Source organism: Acanthisitta chloris, unplaced genomic scaffold (assembly GCF_000695815.1).
Source record: "Acanthisitta chloris isolate BGI_N310 unplaced genomic scaffold, ASM69581v1 scaffold10723, whole genome shotgun sequence".
Classification (NCBI taxonomy): Eukaryota; Metazoa; Chordata; class Aves; order Passeriformes; family Acanthisittidae; genus Acanthisitta; species Acanthisitta chloris.
The window spans coordinates 1-13,119 of NW_008665442.1; the positions used below are offsets into that span (position 1 = coordinate 1).

A 13,119-nucleotide genomic window follows, 5' to 3' on the forward strand; every position below is an offset into this window, starting at 1 on the left:
GGCGTTTGCCCCCAGCGTTTCCGCGCTAGGGAGATGTACAAGAACAGCACTAAAGAATCATAGAATTTTAGGGATTGGAATGGACCTTACAGATCATCTAGTCCCAACCCACCCTGCCCTGGGCAGGGACACCTCACTAGACCAGGATGCCCAAGGCCTCATCCAACCTGGCTTTGAACACTGCCAGGGATGGGGCAGACACTACCTCCCTGGGTAACCTGTTCCAGTGCCTCACCACCCTCACAGTAAAAAGCTTTTTCCTAATATCCAACCTAAATTTACCCTCTTTCAGTTTGAATCCATGCACTACTAGTAGGCATGTTATAATATGTGAAAAGTTGCTGAGGGTTTCTTGTTGCTGAATGCTTTAAGTGGTTTTCTACAAGTGTTCTTTTTTTGTTTTGTTTGTTCTGGAAATCTGCTTTCCTTCCTCTTCTACAGCAAAAAGAAGGTTGAATAAAGTTGGATAGGAAGCTCTTGCCATCATAGCTCAGGAGTTCTGGTGAAGTGGTGACTGAGCGAATAGCCATAAAAGATAAGGCTGTTACATATAGCCTCTAGTTATTTGGCAGATTGCTCAAGGGAAGAATAATCACTTGCATTCTGGGATTTGCAGTCCCTGAAAGATCATGATATATTTTTGAGGGATTTGTTAGAAATAAGAATAAAAATCGTTTATTATGTAGCAGTTTGTGCATCTGAAATTTTTTGCAGAGAATTGCACCTCTACTGGAAACAGTTTAGGCATAAAACCTTAGATGGTTGAAAAGCATTGCTGCTAGAAAACATAATTTTGTACCTGTAGGCTGAAATTAAGTAACTTGCTAGTGAAATAAAGTTTGGGGATGGGGTGTGTTGTAGAGATATTGTATCATTACAACTTACAACTGAATTTAACCTTCCTTTCTTTTTCTGATACAGCTAGCAAATAAATACTGGGCTCCACATGTGAAGAAAACACTGTCTTTTGATTTAAAGGTAATTGCTTCTACTGGAATTCTGTTGGGGTGTAAAAGAATGGCACATCAGAAGGGGGTTGATCCTCAAACTCCAGTGTTGCTTATTTTATATAGAAAGATAGGAGACTGCTTGGAAGGTCAGCAGTTGCTTAACACACTGTAATTTGCTATGTGTTTGTAGTTTATAAATGTAGGCACTGTTAGGAAGCTGTGCCATAGCAGTCCAGTTCTTTTGTATACTGTTTGTTCAGTTTACTTGGACCAAGAACTTATGAGGGTAAAGGATTTTTGAGCATCTCATTTGAGGTTAATAGATGCTTCTGGGGGTACTATTTTTAGATATCAAAGAAAGATGAAAGATGCAGGTGTCACTGAAGTGTATGCTTTCTAAAAGCTTCTTTGGAGAGCTTTGGTCAGACAACTTCAGTGCTGTTCTGGTGGATATGTGCATTTTGAGTGTTTAAAATTTGGCATGTATTTGGTTTTGTGATGATTTTCTGTAGTACTTAAATCTTAGGTTTCTTTTCCTTGTCAATGATTGCCTAAATCTCCCTTTTCAGCCTCAGTTTACTCACTCTCTTTGTAATATTTGTGATAAAATTTGTCTGTGATTGTTAGAACTAGGATGTGCACAAGTAGCTGAACTGCATCTCTTTGTCATGTGATGTTAATTTTGCCTACTGCCATAGTGCAGATTCTTTCATTCCTGTTGGAAAGACTTGTTAAAAGTGTTTGGATTTTGTTAAATATCAGTTAAAAGAAACAGTGACAACAAATGACTGACTTGGTGCAGTCTTGGCTTTTGAAGACTGTTCTTTTAATTCAGTAGTCAGTCAAAGATTAGCAATAAAAATTTTGTGTATCTGACCTTTTTATATCAGTCCTGGTGAGATGTAGGTTACTCCTTCAGAACAACTTGAGTGAAGGTCCTGTCAATTCTCTATCACAGTGTTTTCCCTAGGTTGATTCATTTTTTTTGTGAGAATGTGTGAGAACTGAGGCATAATTGTTACATTTTTGATCAAATAGCAGTAAACAGAGTAGCTAATTCAGGATAAGATGTCTTAATGCATTTTTAATTGCTTTATGAGATGTGTAAAATTCTTTTAATTATTCTTTCCCATAGGTCATTGAAGATGTATATACAAAAGAAATTGTGAGGTCAAAGTAAGTACAGCAGTCGCTTTCTCTTATTGATACTCATTTATGTATTATCTGCATTGGAGTGGTTTCTAATGTTTCATAGAATATTTTGAAACTTATCTACATGTTGAAACCAGATGAGAATGACTCAAATACATTTAAGTCATTTAATCATTGCAGCATTTCTAAGTCTGATTGTGGTAAAAAGAAAGTTCCTAAGCTCATAATCCTTAAATGTGGTGGTTGGACATAATATTGTTCGTTCTGTTACCTGTTAGTCAGTTGTGTTTTGTGTTGGTTTTGTTGTGATGGTTGTAGAAGGCCGATCCATGCTTTTGTCACTTCGGAATATAAAGGGGGAAAAACCCCCAAATGGTTGAGGAGTATGCTGCCTCTGGCTTCCTGCCCTTTTCTTGGTTACTGTTTCCAGGTTTATAAAGGGCAAGTCTAGTTTCAGTGCAATTGTGCTGTTAGATGCGGGAGACAAAGAATTCAAGATAAACTGCATTCTACAACAGTGTGTATGGAAAAGAGTTGTAACTGGATGGAGCTTTTCAGGGGAAGTTTGAGCTCTGGAGAGAATTCTCTGTATGATTCCTGTATGAGAATAATTAAGAAAGTTTCCATTTCCAGTCACTAAGAAGAAATAGCATAATGAACTGATTAAATATGTAACTGTAGTTTTCCAGAAGACACTTTCAGCTTCTAGCAGTTTGTATCTTCAGGGCTCTTGGAAGTGGTGTCTTCGTATTTTAAAGATCTAGATTAATTTTTTTAATGTGAATTTAATTGCGTTAATAAACCTCTAGGAGCTTTAGCTTCCACAGTGTTGCAGCAGTTGCTTTGCATTCAAGTGGTTGCTGTTGCATGGAAATGGCAGGGCAGAAATAATTTCTGGATGTTTTTGCATACATTTCCTTATATAATGAAATAAGGGAAAATATAGCCATTTTCCATGCAGGTAAGATGTATATAGGAGGCTTTCTTTCCGGTGTTAATTGATTACTTTTTCATTTTTAGGTTTGCAATTAGAAAGATAATGCTTCTTGAATTCAGGTAAGCTCATGGGAGTGAAATTTTGAGGGCTTTTTTCCTTTTGTAGAAACCTGTAAAGATGAGAAGTAAATTCAGGGCAGTAAATAATTTTGAAGGTAGTGTATCCATTTTTCCTACTTCTTAAAGCCTTCAGTTGTGTACCGAGGAAAATTAAGTGAGGGGAGCTTAATCTAAAGAGGAAAAAATTCTTAAACCTAAGTAACATATTGGAGTATCTTGGTTTGTGGTTCTCAATTTCTAGTGTAAGTGAAACACTGAGGAAGATAATGTGAATGAAATAACTGATAACTTGGGTCTGTAATTTGAAATGTCATTAAGCCTAAATAAGAACTTGCTGAAGTCAGAGAAAAAGTTTTTTATTAAGTCTCTTACTGTGAGGGTAAAAATGAACTGTGCTGCAGCAGCATCACTACCACTTTCTTTGCTTGAAATGGAAATCTGTTTAAACAGTTTGCAACTACTTCAGACTTTGCTGGAAGAACTTAGAGAGTATGTCTACAATGATGTGAAATAAATATGTACATATATACAATATGTACATATCTAAACCACAATATTTACTATTCTGTTTGGGTATTTTGTCTCTCAAATCTTATGAACAAATACAATGCGATGGTTTTTGGCTCTTTGTTTCCAAAAAACTGAAATATATGAGTAGCACCACTGGCTACAGAAGTAGAACAGACCTCCCTCTGTTTCCTGCTTCTTTTTTAGGAAAGGTGCAGAAGAGAAAATGTCAGTTATGGTTTGGGATTTGGCACTAACAAATGGCATGCTGGTAGCATGACTTCTGAAATTTTTATGTGGGCAATAGCATGAAATCAGAGGTTTTTATCCTTTTTGTGAACATTCTTAATGTCATCACCCTGTGACATAACTTTAGTACTTTGTGGTCTATAGCCCCATCTACTGCCATTTGTCCTGCAAACCATCTCTCTTTTCTTTGCCCTCTCCTCACCCCCTAACTCTCTGCTAAGCTCTTCTGTCTTTATCCATGTGAGATTTTCCTGTCCTTCATTCTTGCACATATGTTTATCCTCACTTGGGGACATCATAGTGTTTTACTAAAACGTATTGAAGTGTACTAGAATTCCTGGATGAAATGTTAAATGGAGTTCTGTGGATTTTTGAGATTTTTTTCCCCGCTTCCATTGATAGATCCAAGCTTTTGGGAAGCAGTATGTATTTCCTCTTGTATATGCTGATGAATTTGTCTCAGCTCCATCTGAAGCCATGCATTCTGACTGAGCTCCCAAAAAGTGTAAATCCTTGTGCAGCTGTTACTGAGCCTTTTGCTCCTGCTTACCTACAAGTTCTCTCTGTGTTTTTGCGCCACCACCTCAGGCACTTATCTCTTCTGAATTATTGCATTAAGCTTACTGTGAGACATCACAATAGTAGACTGTGGAAAAAAACAAGTAGGTAAAACTGACTTGAGTTGACTCATGAATGTCAGAGTAGGCATTGAGAGGAAAGAATGGATGAGCAGCTTGTTTAGGAAGAAACAAACCTTTCCACTTTCTGGTGTCAGTTGTTAAAGAAGCACAGGGTGCAAGACTGGATTTAGGGATTGCTTCCTCAGGAGTAACTGTCTTGCATAGGAAATTAAGGGAGGGAGGTCATCCAAATAGCCTTTCATCTTGAAGATCATTATTCAGAGTTTCTTGTGTGAGAAATGGGCTATATTAATGAAGAAGAAATGTGCATTGCTGGGAACGTGCAATTTTCCAGTCTCCAGCAGTTTTTGTTTCACCTTGAAAACACTTAATCACTCCCCTGATATTCAAAGCTTTATTTTAGTTGCACAGTAGTGTACTATTTTTATTGTCATTGTATGATTAGAAGCATAAAAGCTGTCTAGATGATTCCTAAATTTTTACAAGAAAGGTTATTTAGTAATACAAATACGATTATGCAGTACTTGTCCTTTGCATCTTAGGCTAGGAAATGCTGTATGTGACATTCTTTAGACAAGTGAATTTTTTTTCTTTTTTTCTTCTTCTTCTGGAAAATCAGCATGAATTCATGTTATAACTTTGTATGGAGCTGTGGTGACTTGTTACACTTGAAAACCCTCTGGTGAATGTGCCTTCCTGATAAGAAACTCCTCTGTCTCTTGTAGCAGTTACCGAGTCTAACTAAAGTTTTGCTTCAGTGACCTAGATGAGAGGTAACTTGAGGAACTACTCACGAACTATGAAGATGGCTTTAAGGAGAAGGAGGGGAAAAAAACCCTGTGGATAACTGCTCTTTTAAATGTGACAGATTATGTGGGTGGCAGCGACTAATGAAATACTCTTTGTCTCTTCACAGTCAGTACCTTGAAAATTACCTATGGATGAATTATTCTCCAGAGGTGTCCAGTAAGGCATATTTAATGTCAATCTGCTGTATGGTGAATGAGAAGTTCAGAGAGAATGTCCCTGCGTGGGAGGTAACTGATTTCAATTACTGCTAGAATTCACTTTGATCTGCAAGTTGCAGCTTTTGCAATGTGCTCGCTTATACTGAAGAAAGCAGCAAAGCTTATAGTGTTAAAAGGAACTGGTGCCTCAGCTGGAATATCTCATGGTGTTTTAAAGTGTGGGTTCTTTTTGTAAAAAGGAATGGACATGAAAAATAACTTGATTCCTTTTGCTGCACAAGTCCTTTGTTCTGCTGTGAGATGCTGGACATTATCACCAGGATTTGCTTTTTGGGAACTTGACAAAAGTTGGATATTTATAGAGAAGTTCTTGCTCGGATATTGAAAAAAACCCCAACAAAATTATTTTTATATCTGTGGAGATAAGAAGGCACTGCTGGAAGTCTAGCATATTTTCCAATAGTGTCTTGCTTAAAACCAGTGAATATGGTTTTCTGGCTATTTTGCTTTATACTAAGATAATTTGTTAATTTTGTTTTGTGTATACTGTTTGGTTGACTTTGGATTTTGTGGGTTTTTTTGGTAATAATGGCTTTAGAAATGATTTGGTGTTTGTATAAACAGTCCAGTTCTCACAGGCCATCTCAACCGTGTGAGCCTAGTTAGACATTCTATGCAGGTGTTATTAGTGCCATTGCTTCAGTGCTGGCAAAACACAAAGGATTAATAGCTTGCTCATATGATGTCTGTCTTGTTTTTGTTCTGGCATATGTACTAGATGCAAAATGACAGGTGTGTGTTACATTCCAGGCAGCTCCGTTAAATTTGTTATTTGGTGCATGGCTGCCCTTGTAAAGAAACTGTTTTATATTGATGATTATTTAGTTGATTATTTTTGTGCTGAGGTAGCTGAATGGAATTTCCAGGACTGTAATTAATCTCTGGTGGTTTTTACCTGCATGCTTCTTGTAAATCACTAAGAGCTGCCACAGTTTTAGCCAAAATCTTCTAAGCTGATTTTACAGTATTTCTGTGCAGTCACCGGTTGAACATTCCCACAATGCAATCCACTCTGCTTGTGCTTCTTATTCAGGTTGTCCTATTCCTCACTGTTAGACTATGCAGAAGGTGTAGTGTGAGGATCCCTTGTCAGGAGGATATCATTAACCTGTTCTACTTGTGGTGCCTGGTCAGAATAAATGAAAAAGGGAAAAACTAATCCTTTCTTTTATAGATTTAAATGGAGTGAGAGAGCTTAATGTGTTATGTGAATGAAGATTGGAATTATTTGTATCAGCCTGACTCAAAATCAGCTTTCTCTTCTATTCCTAGATATTCAAAAAAAAGCCAGAACACTTTCCTTTCTTTTTCAAATGCATACTGGAAGCATCGCTGGTTGAAAATGAGAGTGAATATTCTCTGCATGAACAGACAGTACTGCTGCTTTTCCTTGATCACTGCTTCAATAGTTTGGTATGTTAAAAGTAACTGCCGTACTTCCAGTGTGTTTATGCTAATCTGTATTAATAGCAGTTTAGTTTGGGCAATTTCTTCTTACAAAGCAGATGAAGCAAAATTCCCATTTAAGGAAAAGATGGTACCAGAGGGCTTTTACCTGTTGTTCTGACTCCTACTTTCTCATCACATTTGCTTTTCTCTGACACAAGGTCATAGAAGAGAGTTTTAAAAAAAATCATTGACACTTAGACAATTTGAAGGCATGTGTTCAGACTTATACTAAAATGGTGCTTAAAAAAATTATGTATTTATATTTGAAAAGATGCTTTACACTTAAAAGCAGATGACTTACTACTATGCCCTTTTTAGTTTGCCTGGGAAATAGCACACAATTATTTTCATTAACTATTGAGAAAGACAATATTTTTTTTCACTTTTGAAAACAGGTTTAGATGATATATCTATCTGCACTTCTCCTGACTTTGTTTTAGGAAAGGAGTGGACCAATTTGTGTTAAAACAGAGTTAAATAGCAAGCAGGGAGAATAATTTACAACTATCTGTTATATGAAACAGTGCTCTGTAACCTCTCTTGCTACTGGGCTTTGTCTTTACTTACATTGCACACAGGATGTATCATTCAAAATCAGGGGCTGCCCAAATAAAGAACAAAATCATGTCTTGCAGACAAAACAGTATAGAAAGTGTATTATTTGATTTTGATGTAAGGAGTTTACAGGAGCCAATAATCCTCTTGAACCTTATGTGTATAGTTTATTAAGGTAGTATTTTTCTGTAGTGGACATGGTATAATGCATCCATTCAGAAGGAGTGTTTGATAGTGACTGTGGAATCCTTATTGTAGAGACATTTCTCATATTAGCTGATATGGAAGCAAGTGAAAAAGTGCTTGTAAATGCATAGAGCTATTGAAAGCTGCCCTTCTTCCTGAAATGCAGAATGGGTCACAGTGGTGTTTTAAGTGAAGAGCACTGAAGTTTGAAGTTTCAGAATGCTGAGAATGGTGTGTTTGTCCGTGAAGACTTATTTTAGATGCTATTTGAAGTTTTTCAGTAGTTTAAGAAAGAAGGATAACTTTGTGGATCCAGATCACTAGGCAGAGTTGGGGAGAGCACATTTGAGCCAGCAGAGAGAAAATTATTTATTTCAGATAATGGTAAGAGTGTAGATGAAATGGCAGAAACTTGATAAATTAAGGGCTTCAGGAGAGAAAAAATAGAGTAAAAGCAAGTGGAGAGAGAGCAGTAGAAATGCTGAGTTCAAGTTAAGAAATGACTGAAGAAGGAACATCAATTCTTAGCAGCTTCTGTACTGAAAGTACTAACAGGGATGGGGCCCCTGCTGAAGTACTAAGAACTGACAGACTCCATGAAAAGAACCTGAAATATGAAGGTGCTACTGGATAGGGCTATAGTTTCCTGTTAAGAAATGGTGAATCTAATACAACAACATATATATTTTTGTCAGATGGTAGTATGTGTGCATTGATACATTTTGTAATACAGGCATATAAGAAGGCAGAAGAATTAAAAACCCCTTTTTTTGTCTGTAACTTTCTCACAGGAAGTGGATTTGATCAGAGGTCAGGTGCAGCAGCTCATTTCCCTACCGATGTGGGTGGCTCTACAACCTGTAAGCATAACACTGTAAACTGGCAGAGCAATCTTCTAGGCATTATCCAAGTCTTGTAAAGTGAATTCGTATGGAACACTGTTACGGAAGTCTAATATTTATAGCATTGCAATGGAATTACATTTTTGTGTGCTTTGTAAAATTCTTTTTTGTTTGTTGTTAATTACCATGTAATAATTATTTTTCATAAAACTAAGCTTTGTTCCTTACTGCTTTTTCAAGTTATAATTTGTAGACAAGGCCATGAGGTCACAGGACTCAGCAGTGGAGTTGACATCTAGGCATGGCTAGACTCTCTAGCATTGTCACAGTGATACTGACAACAGTCTGAGAGAGCTGTTTATTTCAGTTTCTTTGACATTTTTGCTTTTTTAATAAGAAAACTGGATTGTATTCTTATCTGTCATGAAAACAAGGATTCTTGGTGACTGAATAACCTTTTAACATTTCAGAAACGACTTGAACAAGAGCTGAAAAAGACACCAAAACTAAGAAAATTCTGGAATCTAATTAAGAAAAACGATGCAAAAATGGATGAAGAGGCAAGAATACAGTATGTTACAGAAATCTTTTTTTGCCTGTTAAATCCAAAGCCCTTAATGCATTTGTTGTGTTTCAGCTAAAATAGTTTCAATTTTAAAAATGTTTTTAAAAAACCCTGTGAAGATGTGGTCCCCTGGAAACTGTTTTATTTTTCAGTAGTCTTTATGCAAAATACTGGTCTAGAACTTAATATTTTATTTCATCAGTGAATTCATGACACCAAATCTTAGAGCTATAGGATGAAAGCATAAAAGAATATCACTTCTTTTCATGACCTTTAGCAAATGTTTAGCTCATAAGTATAGAGCTTACACAGAAATTTATTAAAATACATATCTTCCTAAAGTCAAATGCTCCAATGCTTTCGTGTTGCAATGAGGTAAAGTATAGGTGGTGATGTACATCTTTGACTTAGGAAGAAGCATAGGTTGTTAATCAGTTCTGTGCCTAAAAATGTAGACTGCTAATCTGTCTGAGTGCAGAGAGCAAGGTTATCAGTTGAACAGTTTAGGTGTGTTTCAAAGCAATCTGTTGCCATTATATAAATTTTGAAGCAGCTAGGTGTGTATTAGTGAAAGGTACAACGTACTTCTAGTCTGCATTTAAAGACTGTTAATGCTTTTGTCATGTCTGATTTTAGAGCTTTGCGGGAGAGAAGATTTCTTTCACAGCTCATTCAGAAATTCATTTCTGTGCTGAAATCAATACCTGTCTCAGGTAATTGTGGTTCTTGTGTTACTTTGTTATCTGGTAATCTGTGGTAAATTCTTTTCTGTTGCTGAAGCAGCTAGTCCTTACAATATCGACTTGGGGTTGGGAGACCTTATTCAGATGGGAATTTAGTGAAATCTGTGCTTATCTGCAGGGATTTCATGTCAGAGCTAGTATTCAAATCTGTATATACTTTAAAAATGAAACAGCAGGAAGCTATTTAAACCTCCTCTTCTGTTCAGTATGGAATTAGTAAAACCAGTATTTCTTGGGAACTGGTATTTATTGTATGCTTAGAGCCTTCGTAGATCATTGTATACATACTTTGTATACATAGTTAGATGCCTTGTTAAACAGGTGGTATAAATGCATATCATAGGGCACTGTTCTGTTAGAACTCTTGATGTACAGTAAGAACAAAAGCCTAAGTAAAGTGAAATTCTCTAAGATTTGACTGCTCTTGATTTCTGAGTCATTGTGACAAGCAAAATAATATGCTTGCCTGATTTAGAAAGGAAAAGTGCTTGTACGGAAAGGTGTTAGCCTTTTAACAGAAAAGACTTGTTATGCTCTAAGCACAGCAGAATTTGTGTGAAATAAATCACTTCTGGGAGTTCTGCTTTTGCTCTTAAACTTTTAAAAAACTTCAATTCTTAGCTGAGCTGCAAGGGGAAATTTTGTGTATTGTGGTTTCCTCAGAAAGGATACCTATCTCCTCTGTTTTCCTAATTATGCAAGACTTGTTTTGGGAAGGTTAACAATTCTTTGGAGGCTTTAGGAATTAGTCATTAAAGTAGACTTAGTGTGTGCTTTGACATGATTCTAAAAGCTTCTTAGTAGTCACCACCAAGTACCTTTGAAAATTGTCAAGGCCTTTTGCACACGCCTTAATTGCAGCTTTTAAATAGGTATTTTTGACTACCTGGCATTAAAAGTTCTTAACAAGCTTAATAGGCCATTGTTATCTTGTGGAAGTGTTGATTATTGCATGTCACATTGGTGATTCTTTCAAGGTGGATAAAATCAGTCCTTGAAACTCTGATTCTATTACTTTCTTTCATTGCTAACCAGAAAAGTTTTGGATATAAGAAAGGATTGTTTCAGAAAAAGAAGAATGTGTTAGCTAGCTTTTAACAGGATTAAGAAGTTAACACTGATATATTTGTAGATTTATTAGATTTTAAAAGAATAGTTGAAGTGTAAATATGTTGTGGTGTGGATCAATTTCAATTAATTTTTTTAAATCCAGGTCCTATTTCTATGGATAAAGTTCATTACTGTGAGAGGTTCATTGAACTCATGCTGGACCTTGAGGTAAGTTATTAAATTGTTTCAGCCTGTTTCCAGGTGCCCTTTTCTAAGTTTTAAATGCATAAAGTCATTATTACAGTCTTATTCCAGTTGGCAGGTAGTTATGTCACAGCTGTGCATATGGTTGCTTGGTAGTGGTATTCCATGTGTAAGTAGGAGGTTGTAGCAGTGCGTCCACACTGGGAAGTGACCAGTAATGTTTATAAGCCAGATGAATTGTTAGGCAAAACTAGGATCCTAAAGTTCTCAGTGAAGAGGACTTTGTTACTTGGAGTATTGGTAATAATTCTGGCAATTGATGAAAACGTGTGACGCTTTCATCTGCTATGAGTAATTACTCTTCACAATGCATAACAGGTCACCTAAAGTATCTTTTGTGTTATAGGGCTAAATCCCAGAAAGCAGTCGTTGTTCTGAAATGCAAACTCCTTCTGTTTGACTAGAATTTTTTATTTAGAGTAACAGTTCTGGTGATTGAGCTTTGTTACAGAGTAATAGTGGGGGAAGCAATGTTTTGTGAAATTTTTCAGCAGGTACCAAGAGAGTGAGACAATTTTAAGCTTCACAGTACCAACACTAAAAATAAAAGACATTCATTTACAATTTCTTGCATGAGTAGATATTTATTTAGAATAACTTCAGATTTAGAAGGCATTCTGAAATAAAACAGTGTTCTGAAACTAATCACAGGGCACTTCAAAATGGTTTGATCTTGAATTTTTACAGGCGAAGTGTGCTCTGTTAAATAGCCCATGCTTGTAGTTGCAGTAGAATGAATAATTTAAACTAGCGCTTGTTATCTTATGTGTATTATATACTCTTATAAGAGAAAATGTCTATTTGAAGGTAAACTGAAGCCTGTCTGTTAGCCAGAATGCTTAGAGGCAGTGCATTTACTGTTGGTTCACACTTGGCATTACAGACAGGTTAGTATATAGAAAGATTATGAAGCCTCTTTCAGTGACTGGAAAAAAACAGATGAGAAATTAGCTGTAAATACAAGTCTTTTTGCCCTTGTAGCAAGCATTAATGGGCTCTTTTTACCTGTGTTGAAGCCTTTTTCAGAATATTACTATTTCCTATTTAAGTATATACACTGCCATCAAAACTTGCTGATTTGACAATTTGAAAGTAATGATTCCACAGGCAATTACTATGGTTTTCTAAGTTTGTTTTTTCTTTTTGTAATTATTGTGCAAGGCAATCAATATTTTCTACTACACACTGGTGGTTTTTTTATCTTCATTCTGAACACCATGTTGGTGCTTTTTGGTTCTCTAAATTCAGTCTTTAGAGAGCAATTACCTTTTTTCTTGAATTGTTGTGGTGTATCACTCTATGCTGTTTGACAGTGGCTACATACAGCAACTGAGGCTATTTACATTGAGAAAAAATTCTTTGTTTTGTTTTTAATTAGGATTTGAAAAATTATTAATCTAAGTTGAGTGTCTTAGAGTAGAAGACACAATACCATATTTAGAAGAAAGTTTGCAGTTTTGGGAAAGACAAGCTTAAAATAAATGAAATTTTTATAGAAAACAAACATTTAAAACAAGGTTGAAGGAGTTTGACATATCTTTTGTAGCACACAGTCATTATGTAGAGACTTGTAGAATAATTGCTTTATCTAATTTCCTTTTTTTTTACTGGCAGGATGAATTCTCACTAATGACAAGTTTTTGCCATGCTCCCAGTCACATAAAAGGCTGTGTTCATAGAGGCTTACCTGCATAAAACCAGTGTTTTGGCATACTTAAATGTGGCCTTAATATGAAAACTTCTGTTAGGGTATTAGATATGCAGCTGTCTATCTTGATACGCCGTCTTGGAATCGACAATTCTGAGAAACCAGGATTTCTTACCTTTTGTAGAATTGCTTGTATTAATGTGAGGTTGTTTACCACAGGCTTTGCTTCCCACA

General features: G+C 36.1%; 1 protein-coding gene across 1 annotated transcript in view; it reads left to right on the plus strand.

Moving 5' to 3' along the window:
* Positions 1–915: 915 nt before the first annotated feature.
* The window catches only part of AQR (aquarius intron-binding spliceosomal factor), a gene marked incomplete at its 5' end in the record, with an annotated part of 51,850 nt that continues 39,646 nt past the window's right edge, over positions 916–13,119 (plus strand). The window contains 10 exons of the mRNA XM_009071757.1: positions 916–978; positions 2,086–2,126; positions 3,123–3,158; positions 5,472–5,592; positions 6,856–6,996; positions 8,565–8,633; positions 9,086–9,186; positions 9,817–9,893; positions 11,137–11,201; positions 13,105–13,113. Coding sequence (XP_009070005.1) covers positions 916–978; positions 2,086–2,126; positions 3,123–3,158; positions 5,472–5,592; positions 6,856–6,996; positions 8,565–8,633; positions 9,086–9,186; positions 9,817–9,893; positions 11,137–11,201; positions 13,105–13,113 — 723 coding nt within the window. The remainder of the gene's footprint in view (positions 979–2,085; positions 2,127–3,122; positions 3,159–5,471; positions 5,593–6,855; positions 6,997–8,564; positions 8,634–9,085; positions 9,187–9,816; positions 9,894–11,136; positions 11,202–13,104; positions 13,114–13,119) is intronic.